The sequence below is a fragment of the Vigna unguiculata genome, chromosome 3 (genome assembly GCF_004118075.2).
Source record: "Vigna unguiculata cultivar IT97K-499-35 chromosome 3, ASM411807v1, whole genome shotgun sequence".
In the NCBI taxonomy this organism is placed as follows: Eukaryota; Viridiplantae; Streptophyta; class Magnoliopsida; order Fabales; family Fabaceae; genus Vigna; species Vigna unguiculata.
The window spans coordinates 16663599-16688816 of record NC_040281.1 but is presented as its reverse complement, the minus strand read 5'-3'; the positions used below and the strand labels follow the sequence as shown (position 1 = coordinate 16688816).

At 35.0% G+C, this 25218-nt stretch overlaps 1 protein-coding gene across 6 annotated transcripts; it reads left to right on the top strand.

The window, feature by feature from the left end:
* Positions 1 to 1197: 1197 nt before the first annotated feature.
* On the top strand, positions 1198 to 24725 carry LOC114179271 (RNA pseudouridine synthase 7-like). Of its 6 annotated transcripts, XM_028065540.1 has the most exons (14): positions 1198 to 1319; positions 1531 to 2139; positions 7645 to 7728; positions 7844 to 7887; positions 7998 to 8075; positions 11182 to 11282; positions 11356 to 11443; positions 11858 to 11936; positions 12158 to 12240; positions 17295 to 17360; positions 21469 to 21525; positions 22699 to 22809; positions 23657 to 23892; positions 24471 to 24725. In XM_028065540.1, the coding sequence occupies exons 3-14, from the start codon at positions 7665 to 7667 to the stop codon at positions 24571 to 24573; spliced, it is 1110 nt and encodes a 369-aa protein (XP_027921341.1). In that variant the 5' UTR covers positions 1198 to 1319; positions 1531 to 2139; positions 7645 to 7664; the 3' UTR covers positions 24574 to 24725. The 6 variants fall into 6 exon arrangements, with proteins under 6 accessions (XP_027921341.1, XP_027921339.1, XP_027921342.1 ...); XM_028065538.1 differs by lacking the exon at positions 1531 to 2139 and having other exon boundaries at positions 1199 to 1319; XM_028065539.1 differs by lacking the exon at positions 1198 to 1319 and having other exon boundaries at positions 1326 to 2139.
* The last annotated feature ends 493 nt before the right edge of the window (positions 24726 to 25218 follow it).

Below are 25218 nucleotides of genomic sequence, written 5' to 3'. Positions count from 1 at the left end.
TAAATAACTTATAAAATAAACATATAAAGTAAAATAAATAACTAGTAACTCCAACAATATAGTTTGGGATCGATGAGATAAAAAAACATATGACTAAATAACTTATGAAATACTTGTTAAAAAAACAGAAAAGAGAAAATAATGATTATTGATGACATAATATTTAATTGATGACATAATATTTAATTATTCCTATTAATAAATATATTGGTTTCTGCAACCATTTTATATGCTTTGTAATGATTTTTTGGTGTAGATATATTTTTACTTAATTTTATCTTTATTAATATATTTTATTATTTTATTTTCTAAATTTTACAATATTTCAAAATTTAATTTAAATTATCTGCATTAAAATTATAAAAATTATTTTCTTTATGTAAAATAATTGTGATACAAAATAATTTTATTGTCATAGTAAAACTAAATAAGTACATGCACATAGCACGTGTTTTATATTTTAATTTATAAAAAATGAATAAAAACCCATCATGGTAATGAAATTTAGTAGACATTTGTGTAAAAACTATTTTTATATGAACAATATCACTTTTTAAAATGTGAAAGAAAAATATTTAAAAAATTATCTATTGAAAAAAAGCAAAAGTAAATACTGAATCAAAATGCTAAAAAAATCCAACCTGTATAAACTACGGTAATTAAATTGGTTGTTCCTGGATCCAAAAAAATCAAATTTTGTAGTTGCACTTGTAATGGGTTCCTTGGTCCCCTAATCACAATCATAGTGCAAAATTATTGTGTCTTGAGAATCACTGACAACCATTTCAATTCAGGATATGGGTCCAACCTTCTATAATTGTCTTCTTCCATCACTGTTTTTAGCCAACTTTAATAGGCACAATGACCCCTTCAAAACCTTCACCAAACAATGCTTCGTTTGTTTATGTCACAATAGGAATCATGTGGTACACCAAAAATAAGGGAAGGGTGACCTTAGGTCACGAAAACGAATACGAGGAATTTTTACACACAAACCTTTACATTGTACCAAAAATATTTCATTCCATGCATAAACTAACCTTCAAACGGTGAAACTTATATGCATCAAATAAATCATGTTTAATGCATTTGGATGGTCACTGAAAAAGTAAAATATAAAATTAATATATAAAAAAATTAAATTATAAACTCACTTTATAAAATTAAAACTAATTTATTTTCTATTACTGCTGTATATTAGTTGTTGTTTTAAGTCAAGTCTTTTAGATAAGATGTTAGTGTTAAAAACAGCAGCAGAGAGGTGAAGCCACCAAGCAGAGAGGTAAAGCCACCAACATAGCTGACAGGAATCACAAGAGGTAAGTACTATATCTCAATTCTATCTGAATATCTGAATACTTAGAATGTTTGAGATGAACCTATGCAGTTGCGTGCTTGAGAAGGTAATCGTATATTAAATTTTGCCTGTCATTAATTTGACTCATTGAGTCCTCCATTATCACCCTCGACTCAACTGAATCCTCACGCCCTCATCGCATATCCGGCTTTTAACAAAGTTTTATCCCGCAGCATCACAGCACCATTCTAACCTGCAAACAGAACACACAACCAAACCAGAATCACACACATTCTTCATCGTCAATAGAAACCGTCCATTGTTTCTGTTATAACCCCATCCCTGCAATTCAACGGCCCAGAACCCCGTTGCAGCAACAAACATTCATTTCTATCCTTTTCCCATCCTCTTCATTCATCCACAAAATCAGAACGGAGAAATAGAGGGAGAAGAGCGTGACGGTTGCGAACCCAGTCGTGGTGGCGGCACGGTTGTGGCGAGTCGCATAGTCTATGGCGTCCTTTTCTCTCGCGGAAGAAGAGAATTGAGGATTGGAGATGAGTGAACGACCGGCGTTGGCCGGAATCGCTGACAGTAGTCTCCGGAAATGAGCGGCAGCGTCCGCGGCTATGAGGAAGAAGAAGCGGTCTGTCTCGTGCTGGAGAAAAAAATGAAGAGAATTCGCAAGGTTCTCATCCGCGCCGGCGACGGTCTCGATCACGAGCACCGCAGCGGTGACATCCCCGGCTGTCCGGAAATGAGCGGCGGCGAGCTCCAGAGGCTAGGTGAAGGTTCGACGGAAGCCGCTGATGTTGGATGAAGGTGTACGAATCAGGAGTTAGGTTAATTAGATTCACTCAATTTCTTTTTCTTGGGCTGACCATCCTTTCTGCACTTGCACCCCCACAGTTTGCACCCCTCTATTTGTTTTACTTGGTCTGTTTTCATTTCGCTTGTGCACCCCTGCATTTTCTCACTCCCTTTGTTTAGTATTTTTTTGTTTTGGGATGCTATTCTCACTCCCTTTGTTTAATATTTTTTTTGTTTTGGACTTTATTGTTTGCAAACATCACTACTTTTCGCAGCACCCTGCCATCTGCACCCCTTTGTCTTTGTTTATTGTTTTTAACCTGTTTTTGTATTTATTTCATGCTCTCACACATTATTCACGCACTCTCATATTTTTGTTTTTTCCATTTTATCTATTTTTTTTAATTAAATCCCACCATTATAATTTTCTTTTTACAAAAATAAGAGAAAACAAAAATATTTTAAATTATAAAAATTACAAAAATTGAAATTTTGAAAAATGAATTAATGTTTTCTTTCCTTTTGGTGTCTGTCCGGACCGCTCGCGTAGTGTGACATCGACTTTCAAATAATTCGAAAATACAAAAAAAATATATATAAAATTTCAAAATATAAAAATATCAATCCTTTTCAAACAAACAATCTTTCTAAGAACGATGTGATCCTTGGTTCTCCGGTGTGAGAGCCAGTCTTTGTCAGGTTTACCTTCAAAAAATAAAATAATTTTTCAAATATCTTTTAAAGAACTATGTAATACTGATTTTTAATTTTGAATAAAAATATGTAGGATTAAGGTTAATCCTTGTCGGACCCAAAAAAATCAAAACAATATTTTTGTTTCTTTTAGTATTATTTGTCTTATTATTTTTGGCAAAAATTAACATTTTGAAAAGTACATTAACTTTGCATATTTAATTAAAGATATCTCCTTCGGACGGACACATTAGGGTGCTAACCTTCACTACGCGTAACTGACTCCCGTACATAACAAATAACAAAACTAGTATCTAGAATGTAGGTCAACAAAGGAGCACATGTACACCATCTAGAAGCCTTCTCGGCCAAGACATGGTGAGTAGACGATCTAGATGCTTCTAGACGTCTTGGTGGCCAAGGTATATGGTCATCCTTTCTAGATGGTTCTAGAAAGCTTTGCTACTTCTCTCTCCTCCACATGTGCTCTCCATGAGTCAAAAAGCTAAATTACAGCTCAAAACACACAAGCTTGAACGTGATGTTCCTACATACCTTCTTGATATGAAGAAATCAGTAGCGCTCTTTCAACCAATTGTTCGTCAATTATAGATGAATATCACATCGAGGCTATATTGGATGGCCTCCCAGATGAGTACGACTCATTTGTCATCTCTATCTTGTCTCGCATTGATCCCTACATCGTCGATGAGATTGAAGCGCTTCTCCTAGCCTAAGAAGAGCGTCTTGAGAAACATAAACAGATCAATCATCCCTTACAAGCCCACATTACTTCCTCTCAGGTCAATGCCACCTCTTCTTCTTGGTATAATTCTTTGCAACGTGGTCGCTCAGATAATCGTGGTTGACGTTTTCTATCAAGATCTTCATCCCAAACACGTGGTGGCTGATCTTTTCAAACCACTCCATCTCGCTCATCTTATTCAAGAAACATTCAATGTCAAATCTATTTACAGATGGGTCACGGTGCCCCTGATTGCTGACACAAATTTACTCAAGATTATCAACCATAACCTCAAGTCCACATTGCTCAAGCCTCTCCACCTACCGATGACAATCTTGATCAACTTTTTTTCGCCTCCACGGTCCTTGACTCAATATGGTATCTCGATAACAACACATCACACCATGTCACTAACGATGAATCTATTTTCTCTTCTCAAAACTCTTATACTAGTAATGAACGCATAATATTAGGCAATGGTTCAGGTTTGCCAATTTCTTACATTGGCTTTGCTGTTATGTCCTCTGATAATCATAATGCAAAATTTATTTTGAAAAACCTTTTACACGTTCCTAACATTACAAAGAATCTTATAAGTGTATCTCAATTTGCACATGATAACAAAGTGTTTTTTGAATTTTATTTTGACTTTTGTAATGTTAAACACTAGGGCTCCAAAGTGATTCTTCTTCAAGTAAGAATTAAATATGGGATATACGTCTTTTCTTCTCTTCGGTCAACTACTTCATGCACCATGTTACCCACCATGAACTCCATTGTAAAAAGTTCTCATACTTTTGCTCTATTGCATGCACAAATGGAACATGCTTCCCAAAGTACTATCAAACAAATTCTGTACTCTTGTAATCTTCATATTAACAATGTTTTTGAATTCTGTAATGCATGTACTGTTTCTAAAATTCATCAACATCCCTTCTTAGTGCATATGTTGGTTTTCCTCTAAAGTATTGAAATTATGCCTTTCTTAGTGCTACACAAATTATTAATCACCTTCCAACACCTGTTTTGAATAATAACACCACATCATACTCTGTTTCACAAAAATACCGATTACAACATGTTTCGCATATTTGGTTGCTTGTGTTTTCCTATACTTCGCCCTTTTCAAAAACACAAATTTAATTTCCCGTAATGTTTTGTTTAATAAGCAAATGTTTCCTTACAAGATTACTCCCAATCCCTTTGAGCCTTTTGATTGTTTGCAACCTGTTATCTCATCACAACCTTCTCTAATAGTTCTCCTCCTAGAAAAATCTCTTACCCTTCTGTCTCAACCTGATTATTCCAACACCTCTCATTTATGTTCCACTCCTTTATCTTCTCTAAACACCATCACCGAGCCAAACATAAAAACCTCCCTTGATACTTCTAATCGTTTTTCAGCCTCAGAACATTCTTCAACAAATGATATTGTTGTTCCCTCTCCTCCTCAATCTTCATACATCTATCCAATGAAAACCCAGGCCAAATTTGGCATTTCAAACCCAAAACTTTTGAAACCATTGTCACCAATCTCGTGCCCACTTCTATCAAAGTTGCTCTCACAGACCCTAACTAGTATAGTGTTATGAAAGTTGAATTTGATGTGTTATGTACTAACCATATTTGGACTCTAGTTGATCCACCACCCGTTTCATATGTTATTGGATGTAAATGGATTTTTTTAAAATAAGTATAATAAAGATGACTCTTTGGAAAGACGTAAGGCTCGTTTAGTGGCTCAAAGCTTTAATTAGGTTGAAGGGTTGAATTTCACTGAGACTTTCAGCCCCGTAGTCAAACCAACTACAATTCATGTTGTTCTTTCTTTGGCAATTTTAGCGAAGTGGGCAATCCACCAACTTGACATCAACAATGCATTTTTGCAAGAAATTGTATACATGAGTCAACTGTGAGGATTTTCATCCAATACTTCATAGGTCTTTCTTCTTCGCAAAGATTTGTATAGCGTTAAACAGGCCCTGCGTGCGTGGTATCATAAGCTCAACACAACTCTTACTTAGATGGGTTTTCTATCCTCTATCAATGATTCTTCATTATTTACACAATTTCAATGGTTCTATATTACTAATATTAATCTATGTTGATGATATTTTTTTTGGTCACAGTAAACAATGCCACACACATCAAATTTCTTATTTAAGCTCTTCGCAATCAATTTGCTTTGAAAGATCTTGGTTTGCTCATCTTTTTTATTGGCATTGAAGCATATTGGTCACCCACAAGGGCTCTTCATCTAACTCAAACAAAGTATACTCATCAAATTCTTGATAAAGCTATAATGCTTGACTCCAAACTGCAACCATCACCAATGATTTCTTCTTTAAAGCTTATTGTTGATGCTTCAACAAGCTTCTCAGTTCCCACTCTGTACAGACCTCTCCAATACCTTACGTTCACCAAGCCTGACATCACCTTCTCTATTAATAAGGTGCGCCAGTTTATGCATAATCCACAAATACATCATTGACAAGCTGTTAAAAGAATCCTTCGATATATAGTAGGCACTCAGTCCCATGGCATTCGTTTTTCTCCATCCTCTACAAATTCCTTACAAGCTTTCACTGATGCTGATTGGGGTTCTTACCCTTATGACTGTAAATCAACATCAGGCTACCGTGTTTATTTCGGCAACAACATTGTCTTGTGGTCTTCCAAGAAGAATAAAAGTGGTTTCACGAAGCTCGGCCGAAGCAGAATATCGAACCCTTGCATCCCCAATGACCAATATCTCATGGATACAATCCCTATTACATGAACTTCATATTGTTGTTCCAACTCCGATCATTCACTATGATAACCTTGGAGTTGTTCTCCTCACAACCAATCCAGTAATGGACTCACGAACGAAGCACTTTGAATTAGATCTTCATTATATACATGATAAAGTGAAACCAAAATAAGTTTTTGTTCGTCATATACAAGCATGGTTCCAAATTGGATCTGCTTTACATGACTTTTCGTTAGAAACTCATATTGGTTAATGTCCATCCACCATGAGTTTTCGGAGGGTTGTTAAGGGATATAACATGTGTTAGTTTATATAGGATTCTCCTCATCTCTCTTGTACACATTTGCCTTTCATAAAATAATATAGTTTTCGTTTCATCATTCTTTCCTAGTCTTACATGAAGAGGGGAGAGATGGAGGGAGGTATAAGGGATTCAGTGGCAAAAAAGAAACAAAGAATGAGAAATTAGGGTTTTAATAAAATATTTTAAAGGGTAAAATGAAGAGATTGAAAATTATAAGGGTACAGGAAGAAAAAGTTAAGGTACATGAAAGAGACAACCTACTAAGAATCTATAACTACATTACTCCAATCAAATATTATAACCGAATAAGATGATTTACATATAAATTGATTATTTTTTAAAGGCCATTTATTCTCGTCGTATCGAAATTTTGACTTGCACTCTATAAATTTTTGGATTCTAGATTTAGAATACAATTTTTATATTTTGAAATATAAAATAAAAAAAAATATTTTTTATTTTATATATAATATATTCTTGTATGGAATCGATATGCCCTGTAGGGTATGGCCTTGTCCTTGTCGCTATAGTTGATGAGTGTCTAGCTTCTGTTAGAATGTCCAGCTCTTGTTAGAATGTCCTTGCCTGATTTAGAGAAAGAGGGGGAAAGGGTACTTGCAAGTACTACGACGCTCAATCAAGAAGTATATGAGTTATTGTATTATAACAGAGAGATCAGAATGTCCTTTACCTGAGACTCAACTATTGTTTGTATTGATCTTTCATTAATTACCTTTATAAGCGAATTCCCCGCACCCGCACGTTTACGTCTTTCGAAACGGTATCATTCAATATCGTAGACATTCTACATATTGCAGTGATAAGGACGAAAATTTACTACGAACATTGAACGTGACTCTTTTTTCTTTCCTTGTTGGAATTTTTGTAGGAATACGATTTGTTAGGCCATACTACTTTGAATTCATCACTCATGTATATTTGTTTTGTTTTGCTTATTCAATTTTTTTATTATTTAAAAATTTCTCTTCTATATGTTGTAAAACCCCTATTAAACCCTAGAAATGGTCAATTTGTTGTTGTAGGTTAAAAATCGGAGGAGGGCATGGATATCGTGTGGCAGACTCCAGCAAATCCCCCGCACCTACATGATTACGTCTTTCGAAACGGTATCATTCAATATCGTAGACATTCTACATATTCCAATGATAAGGACGAAAATTTACTACGAACATCGAACGTGACTTTTTTTTCTTTTTTCTTTCCTTGCTGGAATTTGTGCAGGAATACGATTTGTTAGACCATACTACTTTGAATTCATCGCTCATGTATATTTGTTTTGTTTTGCTTATTCAATTTTTTTATTATTTAAAAATTTCTCTTCTATATGTTGTAAAACCTCTATTAAACCCTAGAAATGGTCAATTTGTTGTTCCAGGTTAAAAATCGGTGGGCGGGGAAAACCATTGTAGACTTATTTGCTGAGGAGTTTAAAGGTCGGCCTTATGATTATTATGTAAGAATTACGCCTACTCATTTATATTTGATTTGATGATTTGTCTGTTGGATTTTTAATAAACTTAAATGTATTAACCATTATGGGTAACTAGTCGTTGTAAGTGGTTAATGCACTAGCCGTTGGAGTTTAGGTAGTTAATCAGTTAACCATTTATAGCTGTTTATAGCTGTTTTTATTACAACGGTAAAAAAATGTGAATCTATAAATTGTATTGTGTATTGTATGAATAAACAACACAAGAGGTGAATAAAGTTTTTTTCACAAGAACAAGTAGAGAGTTGTTGTCTACATAGTGCTAACAAAGTGGTATCAAGAGCCAGTTAACTTGAGTGTCTGAGTGGAAAAAAGAGAGCTATAGAACTTGAGTGTTTGAAAAAAAAGAGCAAAGAGCTAAGTATTTGCGAAAAAAATAGAGTGAAATGGCTAGCCTTACAAACAATGTTTCCCTGCCCAAGTTGACAAAGGCTGTCAACTATGACAATTGGAGTTTAAAAATGAAGGCTCTTCTTGGCTCCCAAGAAAGTTGGGAGGTGGTTGAAGATGGTTTTAATGAACCAGCCAACACTACAGGTTGGTCAAATGCCCAATTGAAAGTGCTGGAAGAAGCGTGTATGAAGGACAAGGCAGCTTTGTACATCCTGTACCAAGCTGTGGACGAGTCCTGTTTTGAGAAGATTGCAAGTGCTAAATCTTCAAAAGAAGTGTGGGACATATTGGAGAAGGCGTATAAGGGAGATGACCGAGTGAAGCAAGTGTGGCTTTAAACACTCAGGAGCGAGTTAGAGAGCATAAGGATGAAAGAGACCGAAGGAGTAGCCGAGTACATTACTCGAGTTGAAATCATGGGGGAACCAACTTACTAGAAATGGAGAGACGTTACCCGCTAGCCGAGTTGTGGAGAAGATCTTGAGGTCATTGACAAACGACTTCGAGAATGTGGTGTGCGTGATTGAGGAGTCCAAGGACCGATCAAAGCTCACGGTTGAAGAGCTTGCAGGATCTCTTGAAAATGTCAATTACTCCAAACGAAGATGTCATTTGAAGATGAGAAAGCTCAGAAAACTCAAGGTAGAGGACGATATCGAGGAGGTATAAGAAGCAGTCCTGGTGGTAGAAGCCGAGGACAAGAAGAGAAAGAACAATCCGATCAATAAAATTGGCACGGAAGAGGACGAGGTCCATGGAGAAGAGGTCAATCAAGCAACTCAAATGTTGAGTGCTTCAAGTGTGGCAAGTATTGTCACTATGCAAAGGAGTGCTACTCGGGCAAGTGTTTCAGTTGTGGTAAGTCTGGACATTTTGCCAAAAATTGTAGATCTGAAAGTGGAAAGGAAGAGACGATCAACCATACAAAAGATGTTGTAGAAGAAGCGACATTGTTGATGATGGCGCATAGCTCAGGAGCCGAGCATAAGCAAGTGGAGAACTCGGCAAGAAGACCGCGTAGCATGGAGAATTCAGCAAGAAGGCTCAGTATCGTTGTTAACACGACAAGACAGTCGAGTAGCACGGATAGGTTAGCAAGACAATCGAGTAGGTTGCATAGGCTGGTGAGACATGTAGATAGCCCGAACAGTGTGGTGGAGCGTACAGATACCCTAGACAACATGGTGGAGCGTACAGATACCCTAGACAACATGGTGGAGCATGAGGCCAACTCGGTTAACTTGGTGGAATCGGATAAGTTGGTTGAACAAGTGGATTACTCAGATAGCTCGCTGGAGCATGTAATCCAAAGGTTAGATATTGCAAAAAGAGATTTGCAACATAGAAATGAAAATGAGGTTAGAGACAATTCAATTCTACAAGCAAGCATAGAGAGAAAGAAGTAGGCTTTGCAAAAGCGTTGCTTGGAACTTAAACAAGATGTTTCAAGTTTGCAAGAACAGTCACAAGTAGAGATGAATCTAAGAGTTGAATTGGAGGTGCAAGATGAGGGGTGGCGACTTGCAATAGATGAGGAGATAAATGCGATCGAATGCAACAATACATGGGAATTGTCTTATCCCTTTATAGGAGGTCAGCCTATTAACAAGAATATGGTTAAGAACAAGTTGTCTACTAAGATAGCAAGGAACCCAGTGAATAACAAGTCAGCCAAAGAGAAAAACAAGTTAGTCAAAGAGAGGAACAGGATGACCAAAGAGAAGATCAAGTTGACTATGGAGAGAGTAGAGAACAAGCAGACTATAGTGAAAGAGGAGTCGTCCATGAAGAAAATGAAGAACTTGACTATTCATGAAAGGGAAAAGCACAATGTGAGAAGAGTTATTGCACGTGGACAGCGGGGATGAAGAATAAAGGAACGAAGATTAAGAATAAAAGAAGCATTTAAGTTTATGGGGGAGTTTTGTTGGGTTTTTAATAAACTTAAATGTATTAACCATTATGGGTAACTAGCCGTTGTAAGAAACTAGTTTTTGTGAGTGGTTAATGCCCTAACTGTTGGAGTCTAGGTAGTTAATGAGTTAGCCGTTTATAGTTGTTTTTAGTACAACGGTCAGAAAATGTGAGTCTATAAATTGTATTGTGTATTGTATGAATAAACAACAACACAAGAGGTGAATAAAGTTTTTTTCACAAGAACTAGTATAGAGTTGTTGTCTACAAAGTGCTAACATTGTCTAATGGTAAGTTTCGCTTGTTTTAACTAGTTACAATTTATGACAAACCTTTCATAATAATTCAATACTCAACAAACAAGTCACGTTAAGGGAATGAAATTTGCTATGGTTCCTGATAGGTTTGGTACCCTTGGTGAGTTGTCGACAATTACCTCGAGTTTATAATAAACATTTGATTTTATATTGGATACTATCAGAAACTAACTATAATAAACATTTGATTTTATATTGGATACTATCAGAAACTAACTAACCGCATTGCAAATGCAGTATCCATAAGAAAAGAATGGATACTGGAGTAATGTCTTGTGATGGTTATTATTATTGTTGTTGTTATTTTTATTTGCAAGAGATGTTTTGAACACTTTCCTGAACAAATGCCATCATTGACTACATACTCCACTTGTTGTGTTCAGCTCAGTGAACTTGATGTTGCCCCAGTATTTTAATTAATTGATAGTTTGTGTTTAACATTGTAGGTTAATGCAGTAAAATGTGGAAGGATTCAAGTAGATGGTGAGATGGTATCAATTTCATACGTAGTTAAACCATCTCAAAAGATAAGCCATTTCTTACACAGGTTGGGTTTTAAACTTTATGCTTTCATTCTATAAATTTAGTAAACCTTGCAACTGATGCCACCGAGCTTTCAGGCATGAACCACCTGTGATGGCTTGTGATGTTCTTATTCTTCAAAAAGAACCAGATGTGCTAACTATTTGTAAGCCAGCATCTGTTCCTGTAAGTATGCATTAACAAATGGGTTAGTGAAGTGCCTATGTTGTAAAACTGTGATAACTCATGTGAAGTAAAATAATTATGCAGAGAATAAGTTCTGTCATGAATTAATTTTTCGTGAAGTTCAAGGTGTTAGGTGAAGAAACATTAAGGATTTTATATATATTTCTAACACCTATTTATATAGAGCTATTTGTGATTGAAGCGTAGATCATAATTCTAATGGTATGTTAAACGCAATGAAAAAGAACTGATTCCTTTATATCATTTAAATTATTTCCTCTGGTTCTAACAAAGGAAGTCAGGAATTATAGTGAATTCTTAATTAGATACCCATGTAATGGTGATATACTTATTGATGGTAGTTTGCTCTAAATTTCGTATATGCAAAAGCTGTGAATTTTAGCTGTTACGTAGGTACATCCATGCGGTCAATATCGTAAGAACACTGTTGTTGGCATTCTTCAAGCTGAGCATGGGCTGACACCTCTATTTCGTATCCAAAAATGCATTTTGGAGAAGAGATAAATGTCATTTGTTGATATGGTTTAACATTTCCAATTGGCATAAATGTAGCTTCTTTCTTGCCCTTAATATTTTTTCACACCTTATCCAGCCACGGTGTCTCCTTTCTCCATTTTGTACTTGCATTTTCCCTTTATTTTTCAAACTTTATCCATTTGTATTTGCAATTTTACCTTGACATGATCATCTCAGCTGTTCATCGTCTGGATCGCCTTGTCTCAGGACTTCTTATTTTGGCGAGAAATGCTGCAAAAGCTGACATCTTTAGGCAACAGGTGACTGTAGGAAGTGATGTTGTTTTGCTATTAACAATATTTTCTTATAGAATATTTAGTTTCTAATACTAAATAAAAGGTTAAACTATTTGATTTTAATATTTACATGACATCCGATGGACAACTATGTTCCTTTAGATAAGTCTTTGAGCCCAGGCAGTCAAATTTACATTATAATTAGAATCGTAGGGGACTCTCTAAATCGTAAATTGTAGTATCATAATACGTATTGTAGATCCTACTCCTACATAGATATGAGATATGTACTCTATAGACAAAATAAATAATTAAAAAATATTTAGTCACAAGGTCGCACTTTAAAATATTGAATTGAACTTAAGCTCATCATAAGCCATAAAAAAGAAAGCATGTCAATTAAGTCATAACTCATGACAGACAAAAAAACAACCTAAATACCTAATTAGGTAAGTCTAAGTAGCCTAAACAACATACAAAATCATCAAATACCAACTACCAAGTCCAAGACAAAGAATACCTAGATAGCTATAGCATAAACAATAGCTATCTAGTATGAATCTTTCAAATTAAAATAAAAGTTGAAGGGATCTTCATTAGGTGCATCTCCTTCTTGAAGCACATCAATAAAAACATCCTCCTCCTTTAGAGGTGGGATGGCAAGAACATTGTCCTCTTGCCCATTTCTTTGGGCTTGACCTTCAACCAAGTGTTCATTATTTCTATTTGAATTTGGGGCATAATTCAAAAGAGTAGAAAAACCAAACGAAAGGTATTCTTTAGCATTATCTCTCCTTAAGATTTTGGTCACTTGGTCAAATTCTTAATTTCATCTAGGAAAGGCTCAAAATATATTTGAAAGTTCAGACCTATATTTCATTAAGTAAATCCTAGTACAATGAGAATATTTATCAATAAAAGTGACCAAATAACGAAACCCAAAGGATGTGACTTGACTTGAACCCCAAATGTTAGAATGAATTATAGACAAGACATTATTGCATCTTGTTTCTGTTCTGTTTAGAAAATGATGAGTCCATCTTCATGCTCAAAACCGTAAGAAGGAATGGAGGAGAATCCATGGATGCTAGGAAGGAGGCTAGAGGAATCCAGTAAGAGGAGCTCTAGCATAAGTTGATTCACAAAAGGAGAGGTGTGTGGAGTCATCTTAACAAAGTTTCTCTACTATATTCATAAATGATTTTTACAAGGTCCTAAGCTCTATTTATCGGAGAAAAGGAGAGCTAGGTGGTCTAGAAAAATGTAGGGAGAAAGGATCTAGAATGTGGTAATTGGAGCCATAAAGAGAGCATGAGGAAGGTGTGACCTTCCAACTAAGCAAGTCACATGGAGCTTGCCCCTAGGAGCATAAGGAGTAGCTTGGTGGACAAGCTTAGCTCGTGAAGGATCTAAAATCTTTTGAAAGTTTGCGCACTTCTCCAAGGCCCAACAAAGAGGATTTTACTATTTTGTTTATTCACTAAAGCAATACATCAACTTCTTTATTTATAGAGATCTCAAACCTTAAAGTAATAATTACAAGAGATCTATAGAATCTTTTAAGAGCTTATAATAACTTCTAATAATACATTTAATATACTACCAACAACTTTTAATATTGCATTTAATATTCAACTTACAACACTCCCCCTCAAGGTGGTGAATGGATATCTATCATTCCCAGCTTGCATGTGAGATTATGAAATCGCTCCATGGGAAGACCATTCGTGAACAGATCAGCTAACTAAGGTCTAGATGGGATGTGGGAAGTAGTGATAAGACCACTATCCAGTTTCTCTTTAATAAAGTGTCGATCTATCTCTATATGTTTAGTCCTATCATGCTGAACTGGGTTATGAGCAATGCTAATGGCTGACTTATTATCACAATAAAGGATCATAGGTTCTTCACATGCCACTTTAAGATCATTTAGGATAATTCTCATCCATAGCAATTCACACAATCCTTGTACCATAGCTCGGAATTCAGCTTCTGCACTAGACCTTGCAACAACATTTTGTTTCTTACTTCTCCAAGTCACCAAATTTCCACCCAAGAACATGCAGTATCCTGAAGTGGATTTTCTATCTATGATAGACACTGCATAATCTGCATCAATATACACTTCCATTAATAATTTTTCATTTCTCTTAAACAGTAATCCCCTTCCTGGACTTTTCTTCAAATATTTGATATGTAAATGTGGATTGAACGAAGAAGCTACTCTTCCATATGTGGTGGAGGTAGGAGTGGGCACAAGGTAAGTTGCCAAGGGAAAGTGTCAAGGATTCATCTTGGAATTAAAAGGTCTACAAATACAACAAGAATTTTTCGTGTTCCAATTGGGAAGGGCTGGCATCTTTTTGGGGTTAGAATGGTTAGCAAGTCTCAGAGAAGTGAGGGTTGATTTTGGGCAGTTAAAATTGACAATAGGCAAGGGCGAAACAGAGCTGGTTCTATCAAGTGAACCCACCATATCTAAATTTGATTCTTCCTTGAAGAAAATGATGCAAGAATTAAAGCAAGAAGAATTATTTTCAAGCCCCAAAAGGACTGCCACCTCACCGCCATTATGACCATGCTATTCATCTCCAAGAGAGAGTTTCTATTCCTAATATCAAACCGTACAAATACTCTCACTAGAAGAAGAATGAGATAGAGAGATTAATCCAAGAGATGTTGCAAGCTGGAATTATTAGGCCTAGCATCAGTCCCTATTCAAGTCCAATTATTTTAGTCAAGAAAAAAGATGGAGGATGGAAGTTCTGTGTGGACTATCATGCCCTCAACAAAAATCACCATACCCAACAAGTTTCCTATTCTAGTAATAGAAGAATTGTTGGATGAATTGGCAGGGGCAACTATATTTTCAAAGTTGGATTTAAAATTCACGTATCATCATATCCAAATGAGAGAAAAAGACATTGAGAATATTGCCTTTCGAACTCATGATGGTCATTTTGAGTTTTTAGTCATGCCATTTGGGCTGACTAATGCACCCGCCACTTTTCAGTCATTAATGAATGAGATTCTTAAGCCCTTTCATACAAAAGTTTGCGTTAGTCTTCTTCGACGACATTTTGGTATATAGTCCAACTATAGACATGCTTGTTCAACTGTTGACGGAAGTGTTAGAAGTGGACTTTAAGCTTAATATAACATGGTATCAAAGCCATTGTTTAAAAAAAAACCTATTCTAATATAAATACCTTGATGTGAGGGAGGTGTATTGGAAGTCCCACATTGGTCAGGAATAAGGTGATTTCAAAATATATGTGGTAGCAAATCTCACCTTACAAGCCAGATTTGAGGGGTTGAGTTAGGCTTAAAATTCATTTCTTAACATGGTTTTAGAGCCATGGGTTATTGTGCCACCTGCTATAAGGAAGTTTGTTGTTTGTTGGGCATGTTGTTCCACCTGCTATCGGGTCGCTATTGGACCACCCATTAATATCTATTTCTACGCTCGAGATGTATATACCTCGGCATGAGGGGGGTGTATTGGAAGTCCCACATTGGCTAGGGATAAGGTGATTTCAAAGTTTATAAGTGGGTGCAAACCTTACCTACAAGCCGGTTTTGTGGGGTTGAATTAGGCTTAAAGTTCACTTAAGAGGAAGTGTTGAAAGTGTTGCAGGAAAATCAATTGAAACTCAATAGAAAAAAATGCAGTTTCAGGCAACTGAGTCTGGAGTATTTGGGACACACAATTTCTAAAATGGGGTGGCTGCTGATCCAAAAAAAGTAGAAGCCTGTTCCTAAGGATGCTAAAGCTTTGAGAAGATTTTTAGGAATAACAGGGTGTTATAGAAGATTTGTGCAAGGGTATGGCAGGATTACTAAGCCTCTTACACAATTATTAACAAAGGAAGGATTTAATTGGTCAGATGAGGCTCAACAGTCTTTGGAAGCTTTTAAAAGTGTTGTTTCTCAATTGTCCATGCTAGCAGTTCTAGACTTCACAAAGCCATTCACCTTACAAACTGATGCATCTAGTAGAGGACCAGGGGCTGTGTTGTTACAAAACTCCTTCCTTTTGGGGTAAAGCTTTATCAGAAAGAGCCCAAAAGAAATCGGTGTATGAGCAGGATTAATGGCAATAGTACATGCAATTCAAAAATGGAAGCACTATCTTATGGTAGACATTTTATTATACTAATAGACCAAAAGAGCTTAAAATTCCTCAATGAGCAGCATATGTTGACTGAAGAACAATTTAAATGGGTTTCCAAGCTCCTGGGGTATGACTTTGAGATTCAATTCAGACCAAAAAAGGAAAACCAAGTGGCAGATGCCTTATCACGTCGTGAATATTTTATGGCTGTATCCTTGTTCCAAAAAGACGAATGGGAGACATGGGAAACCGAAGTCCAACAAGATGAGAAGTTGAACTCTTCAGGCGTGACTTATTGGTCAACGATGACACTCATGAAGGCTATGAATTGAAGAAGGGTATGTTATTTTATCAAGGAAAATTGGTTTTACCCAAGAAGTTTTCCCGCATCCCTTTTATCAGTAAGGAGTTGCATGAGTCTCATTTAGGAGGTCACAATTAGGACAGTTGTGTGACAATGGTCATTTAGGAGGACATATGTCTTTTGTATCTTAGTTTTGGAAGGAAAGGTTGTGGAGAGAGAGGTCTCTCGAATTACCTGAGTTGTATTAGAATTTTGTTCTCATTCCCTACTTCATTGGTAAGGAACTAGACAATATTGGAATAAAGAGTGTCTTTCTGTACAATTCGTTATTCAGGGTCTATCAGAAATATACAAAAGGTAGAGAATGAATTTGAGAGCTTATTACCCTCTCTTGGGTTCTCAAATTTATAATGATATTGGAAGTTTAGATATAATGAATGAAAGGAAGAGAAAATAAGGTCTCATCTTGAAACTAGATACATCACAAAGTACACTGCAACTTCTCTATAAAGTCTATTTAAGATGACCTATTCTAACGTACACTAAAGTTCAATTTCTTCTTTTGTGATATCAATATCTTGACATGCTTGTAACACATAATTTATTTTGTTTTGTGTGAAATTTTTTATACATTATCACTATAGAGTTTAATTGTTACAGATAGAAGCTGGTTTAGTCCACAAACAATATATAGCAAAAGTAGTTGGAGAATTTCCTGAGGATGAGGTATCTTTTATATGATATGGATAAGATGTGTTACATATACTGTACATGGTATTTATTACTTTCTGCATGCTATTTTGATGGACCTTGAAGGTCTTGGCATTGGAATTACTAAATGCTATTGCTATATTATAATATTGTAAATCTTATTATGTTATTTCCGAACGCATTCCCTTTCTTGCATATTGATTAGGTTCTCATCTTATTTTTTCCTTTTCTCACATCATAATAATGGTTAAGGATCTAATTAAGAATAAATAATATCTAATTCTTAATTGAAAGAATGATTGTCAAATTGGAAAGTTATGTTTTGCTAAAATATCCAATAAATGAAACATTATGTTGAAGAAAAGCCCTACAACTTTTTCATATATGCTAAAGATATAATTTCCTTCTTCCTTTGGTTAACATAGTTTGGTATAATTAGAGGGTGAACTTTGTGATTTCTGTCTCATGATCCTAAAAATAGTCTCTATGTATGTGGGAGAAGTCACATTCATCATTCCTAAAACTCCCACCTAGTTAGGGCCTTGTGCACTTGGGCTTCCTAAAGAATTAGATTGACATTTTCAGAACATGATGGGAAGCATTCTCCTTTTAGTCGTTAGTTAACGTTTGGAATATTAGATTCACAGTCAAAAACTCATGGAAAAGTAACTAAAAGCTAGAGTCTAGTTTATCTACATAAGTGTTAACAAAATATGCACATTTTCTACCATGTACTTCATTTGATTTCGAGATATTGGGGGCATGATAGTTTTTGTTCCTGCTTCTTGGGTTTTTGATAGTTTTGCAAATTGCAATTATATAACAATTATAAATAAGGCAACTGATGAAATTGTAGAAGCAGTTGATCTTTTATGTATATCTTTTTCTTAAAGAAGGCAACTGATCACATATGGGATTGTGTATATCCATGGGTCTAAATTGAAAAGCTCTCTTTGAGAGGCATTGATGAGAAGCTTTGGCCATGGGCATGAAAGTTTTAGATGACGATTGTCGCTAAATAAGTGAATGCATGTAGTAACATGCGGTTAGGAAATGGAATGTTTATGTAAGAAGGAAGAAATTAAAAATTAGTTAGTTGGTTAGGAGGGTACAATCTTCTTAAAAGCAAGACTTTATGGAGGTTGGCTTTTGTTTGCTTGGGGTTACGTTTTTCGTTTGTTGAGAGTGTAGACAGGATCCTTGGTGTCTTGTGGGAAGGGAAACATTATCTCTATACAATGTACAAATTGTATGACTAGTTCAAATCAAATAAATGAGGTATATTCAATGTTTTGTGCGTGTGGATTACGTTTCTGTATGCATGTGAACCTTGTTAACCAGGTTTCTTCTATGAAGAAGCCTATCAATTGGTCCAACCTTCCAGATCCAAGGAGGAGGAGTCATGGAAGGCCGAATAGGTGCTTTGGAGAGGTGGGCCAGCAAATAGAAGGTGAATGAAAAAGTAAGAGATAACATTCAAGAAATCAAAGAAACACTATGACCAAGAAATGAGAAAGAAGTTCAGATAAAACTGAGAATTCTATCCGTGGAGGAAGAAGGGGAGAAAGAGTGGAATGTAGTGATGATTCTGAGGAGGAAGAGGAAGAGGTACAAAGGCATTGAATGAAAAGGGTGAAATTACCCACTGTTAGAATGTAATAAGCTATTAAAAATTTGTAGGAAATTAATAGTTACATATTCTAGCAATTAGGATAATTGATTCCTATTTATTAGGTGGAAATTATGTGCTTTATATTCTTCAGTGTCATTTTAATTTAATCTCCATATGGAAGCTCACTTGCTCCTAAAATTACTCTGATCTTTTTACAAATAATTGTGTTAATGTTCAGGATCGGTGTATCGGTTGGAGCAGGACATGAGTATCGAGGATTATACTATCTGTCACAATCGGTTACGTGTATCTCAACTGCATCTCAAGATCTTGAACATCAACACTTAGGTCATCCTAGTCCTACCAAAATGTGTCTAATGCTTCCAAGTTTTTCTCACAGTTCGTTTTTTCAATGAGAGTCTTGTTAGTTAGGAAAACATACTCATAATATCTATGGTACTCAAGTTAATAAAAGTGTTTCGTCACCTCAATGGCCATTACAACCCTTTATACCTAATGCGGTGTGGGAGGATATTAGTCTGGACTTCATAGTCATTCTTCCCAAATCCAATGGATATGATGTCATCCTAGTGGTCGTGGATAGGTTAAGTAAGTGTGGGCATCAATTGTCAATGATTGAGATCCCACTTTCCCGAGTCTCTTCTGGAAAGAGTTGTTTCGGTTGCAAGGTACCCAGCTCGACATGAGCACAACTTACCATCCAAAGTCAAATGGCCAAATTGAAGTTTTAAATAAGACTTTGGAAACATATTTAAGATGTTTTGGTTTTGAACAACTAAAGACGTAGTTTGTGTTTATTCCATGGGCATAATATTGGTATAATACCAACTTCCAAGGACCAGCTATGAGTTTGTACCAGATGTAAACAGACCTTCACCCTCCTTCAACAGATTTGTACAAGTTGAGACAACGACGGAAGCGGTGGCATAAGATTTATTGACTAGGGATGAAGCCCTTAAACAACTCAAGTTTCATTTAACTAGAAGCGGTGGCATAATATTTATTGACTAGGGATGAAGCCCTTAAATAACTCAAGTTTCATTTAACTAGGGCAGAACGACAAATGACTAAATTTGCTAATAGACATAGAAAACCATCACCAATTAATATGGGGGATTGGGTGTTTTTCAAGAATCGCCCTTATAGGAAAGTTTCAATGCCAACAAGGTTACATCCTAAGCTATCAACTAAATACTTTGGGCTCTTTTTCATGTTGAGACAAGTAATGACAGTGGCTTTTTGTCTGCAACTTCTTGAGATAGCACGTATCCATCTCGTTTTCTGTGTTTTGTAGTTGAAGCGGGTTGTGGGAGCACACCATGTGGAGAAGGAGCTCCCAGAGGAGTTACAAGGAAGATCTTCAATTTGTCTTCCCAGAAAAATGCTAGAGAAGAGGATTATTCAATAGCTAGAGCAAGGAGAACCAGTTCAACAGGTTTTGATTCATGGAAAGATGGAGGACCTGAGGCAGCTACATGGGAGGATATAGCCACTATTAAATTCCAATTTCCAGACTTCTACCTTGAGGACAAGGTTGCTTGTACAAGGGAGGTAATGTTAGGAAATGGAATGTTTATGTAGTTCGATAGGAGGGTAGTTTTCCTTAGGAAGAAAATATATAGGTTGGCTTTTGTTTGCTTGGGGTTACGTTTTTGGTTTGTTGAGAGTGTAGACAGGATCCTTAGTGTCCCGTGGGAAGGGAAACATTATCTCTGGACAATATACAAATTGTGTGATCGGTTTGAATAAAATAAACAAGGTATATCAAGTGTTTTGTGAGTGTGGATTACATTTCTATGTGTGTGTGTGAACATCGTTAACTAGGTTTCTTCCATCAAGAAACCTATCGCATCGAGTGTAGCATGTGAAGAAGAAACGGTTTGGGCAAAACAATTGTTTATTGTGAAATTGAGAAAATCGGTGCATATTGCTCTTGGTAAGATTAAAACAGGTTGAAATTGTTAATTCCAATTTTATCCACCATAGGATTGCCTATGCTTGAAATATTTTTGAAAAGTATGAAATAGACTTGGTTTGAGTTTAGAATTGTTAAGTTATTTTTGTTAATCTGAAAACATAAGCAACAATTGTGTACCAACTCCATAATTTTCGTTATGTTTAGTTCCTTCGTGGGAGTGGTTTTTTGTTTCTGAGCATGAGTTTGGTTTGTCCCTCGTGTTTTTGTAATTACTTTTCTCTTCCTTTATATGTAGCTTTTCATATGGTGACATATGATTGTTGCACTTTGTAGTGGCAACCTAGGTGGGATGTTGAGATTCATAGTGATCCCTTACATTTGAATTTAAAAAATAAAAGCAATTCCAAATGCGTCATGGTTAACTAAAACTTCAGTCTGAGATGTCTTGTCATTTTTGTATGGACTGAACTTTAATTTGCCTAATATATAGATTTTAGATATAGATTATTAATTTTTAAATTCTGAGTTAAAATTTCATAATTTTCTAATTTGACCAAGTTTGTACTTTTCAGCTAATTGTTGATGCCAATATTGACTATAATGCACGTGAAGGAAGGAGCACAGCGGAGGTGAGGCCTGGGGGGATCCTACATTATTTTTTGTTATTGAATGTCTGGATGCATTTAGATTGTTTTTTGTTTTCATTTTCAGTTGATATGTTTTCACTAATAATTATAAAAATGTCACTTTGTTTGTGATCAACATGTTTCATATTTGAACGAATTTGCAAAGGGAAAACAACGATTCCTTATAGGGAAAAAGTGCTATATTTATAATTATAATATTAATGCATTGAAGGAAAAACACTTTTATGATGTAGGTATTTTAGTTATTAATAGCTTCTGTGATAAATGCTAAAGCAACATTTCTTTTGTATGGTTAGCCATTTCTTTCTTTTTCTAGAATATAGTCTATTGTTATGAAACTTTTTGGGCATACTTTTAATACCATTTTGTCTATATAACCTTCATCTAGTTGATTAACTTCTATTTAGGACTGATATAGAGGCTTTCCTTCGAGTTCTTAAGTACAACTTTAAGCCAAAAAAAGAGCCATGAAATCAGTCAACATTTGTGACTATTTAACTAATGTTGAGCAACTAACTTTGAAAAATATGCTATTCAACTTTAAATATGGCATTTATAGCTAAAGTTCAGCTGAATAAGTTGCAGCTGCCTTGTAATATCTTTTAAGAGCCTCACTTACCTTTTGGTGGCAAGCCCTAACGTAATGGTAAAATTTCACCTTGCTAATTGGTTGGTCATGGTCTCAAATCTGGAACAAGTCTCTTTGCATATGCAAGGGGAAGGCATTTTACAATGACCTTCTGTCATATCTTTTTTGTAGAAAGGAGCCTTTTCGTGCTGGTACTTTTAGCTTCTTTTTATTAACAGAATTGCTTTTGTCATAGTTCAAATTATATATATCAGAATTAGAGCAATGCGTTACAGAATCGGAGTCCAAGGTAATAGATTGTTGAACTCAACAAGGTTAACATCGTAAGAGATGCAAATAGAACAAACAACATGGATTCCTTTGTCTTTTCTAAATGATCTGATGTGTAAAACTTGGACGCATATGACAGCTAAAACAAAATGTTGGTGATTATATTGGGTATTCTTATTTTATTATGTTTCAATAGTAGCTAACATTGTCCAAGGAAAAGTAGGCATTTGTTCTTGATAAGTGGAAAGACAAGTATCTTATGGAATATCTGAATGAAAATATTTTTTTTAATGAAGGTCAGAGACTCCGCAAAGGGGAAGCCTGCGTCCACAAAATTTACTCGGATTAGTACTAATGGAACTCAAAGTATTGTTTTATGTGAACCTATCACTGGCCGTACTCATCAGGTAGGAAAATGTTGGTTGATTTAGATTTCCTTTTTCTTTTTATCCGAGATTAAGCTGCATATTTAATATCTTCATATCATGCTCTCTATGTCTGTTATTTAGTTTAAACATTGCTATCTTGTGTAAACCTCCCATAGAAATAATAAAAAAAAGTTCTATTATCAATCTATATTGGACATCTACGTGCATACGACCTTATGGTGAAGTGTCCAATTTGATATACAGTTTTTGTCTTTGACGTACTTTTGACATGGTTCAAACATAAAGTTAAAATAGGGACAAATATAATGATTTTCTAAATGCATGAACTTGTAAACTTATTGCATAAGTTTCTATTATGACTATAGAAATATGAAAAAAATATATTTGATCACTACTTTTTAATTTTAAGATATTTTAAGATATTAGATAGATGGATTTGATTCATTTTTGTATTAGGTAACAATATGATTATATTATTATATTTGACTAATCTTATTTATAGATGATTGAGTGTATAAATATTGATTGTTAAATTAAATAATTCATAATGATGTAATATATAAATTTGTGTTCTTGTGTCGTATATCTTGAAGACTACACATGTCGAAATGTCCGAATCCGTGTTTTGTTTCCGTGTTAGTATCCATGCTACATAGTCAATGAGAACATATTGTATAGCAGGCTTCTTACACGCAAATGTATGATTGTCGTTGTTCTGTACAACTTACGAAATACAAGAGATGAGATTAACACGACATATGTAGTTGGAAATATTAATTCAACTATGACCAAAAACATCCTACATTTAGTTTTGTTCAATTTATTATAATTTATATATGGTGCTTAACATACACCTCTGGTGTAGATACGTGTTCATTTGAAGTATTCAGGGCACCCAATAGCCAATGACATGTTGTACATCTCAGAACAAACTGTTGATCGATCTGTCAAAGGGTCGAGTGCTGATAGATCAGCTCGTATATCTGATGTTTCTCTGACATCAGATCTTGATGAAGTCCCCAATGCATGCAGAGAAAATTCCAGTGAAGATTTTAGCATCGACCCTATGTGTACAAATTGTCCAAATTTGGCACCCAAAGGGTAAGAAACCCATTATCTTAGAAAACAATATTTGTTGTCTAAACTCCAAAGTGCAAAGGGCAGACCATAATAATTTGGTTGAGCATAGATTTTCTCGTAGTCAAGCATTTTCAGTAGTATTACATCATATTTGAGCATAATTAGAGAAAAATAGAATATGCCACTACAGATTTTACAATTACTCTGCTTATATCAGGACATGGGGATATTGGAATTTGGTTAAATATTTATTGGAACGAAGTAGGAGCTTTACGTTGCTTATTGTTGTTGATCTAGGCTTTGTGTTTTCATAGCAAAAAGCTCTTTTAGTGAATATGACATTGTAGATTCCATTGTTGATCTAAATAAGTATTATTGTCTTTTTGGTGCAAAATCATGTCTTAATTTTCAATATTTATACTTTTTTTTGCTATTTTGTGATTGTTTTATGAATTAATATATGGAAACATATCATTTTTTTATTTGTTCTATTAGCAAGACTTGAAACTTGTAATTCTGAAGATTCTTTTTTGCCTATCCTTGTTGTAAATCTCAGATAGCTTGACCATTAAGTTTTCTTGTCGAGCTTATAATTGCAGATATGATGGTGATGAAGAAGGTCTATGGCTACATTGTTTTCGTTACACGGGGCCTGGATGGACGTATGAGTGTCCACATCCTGATTGGGCGAAACTTATCTAGACAATTTGATATATTTTTCATCGTAAATTTCAAACAAATATGCAACGACTTTTTGAGTTTTCATCTGAGTATTGTTGGTTACTGAAAAACTGTTTAATCTTTTGCTATTATTCAGGGACACTAGATTGGAATGATCAATTATTGTTACTATTGATTTTTTTTTCGCGTTGGAAAATCATTAGATTATTTTATTTTAAAATGATTAAATGTTTTCTATAGTGCATACATACTTTTACCTTTTTGGACGAGACATTTGTAACTTGTTATACCATAATGCTTTGCATTCAGAAACTTGTGTTTTAGTTCCTGTTAAAATAGTTTTTGTTTGATTAATTGCATGTATTAATACTTTTAAGATCTGTCTGAAGATTAAATTGATGAAACTTTTTGATGCAAGTTGAGATGTTTAAAATTATTGGTTGAACTATTATGATGAAATGAACAACCGACGATGAGTGAACTATCATTGGATAAGGATTTTAGCAGTAGTTAAATCTCTAAGTCCATTTTAGCTCAATTAGTTTGGGTCAAGTATGTTTTAGTCCTTGAATTTTAACTCCAAAATTGAAAATTGTTTATATTTGAAATTTTGATATATTTTGGTTTCTAAACTTTAAAAATGAATAAATATAATTTTTTTAATCT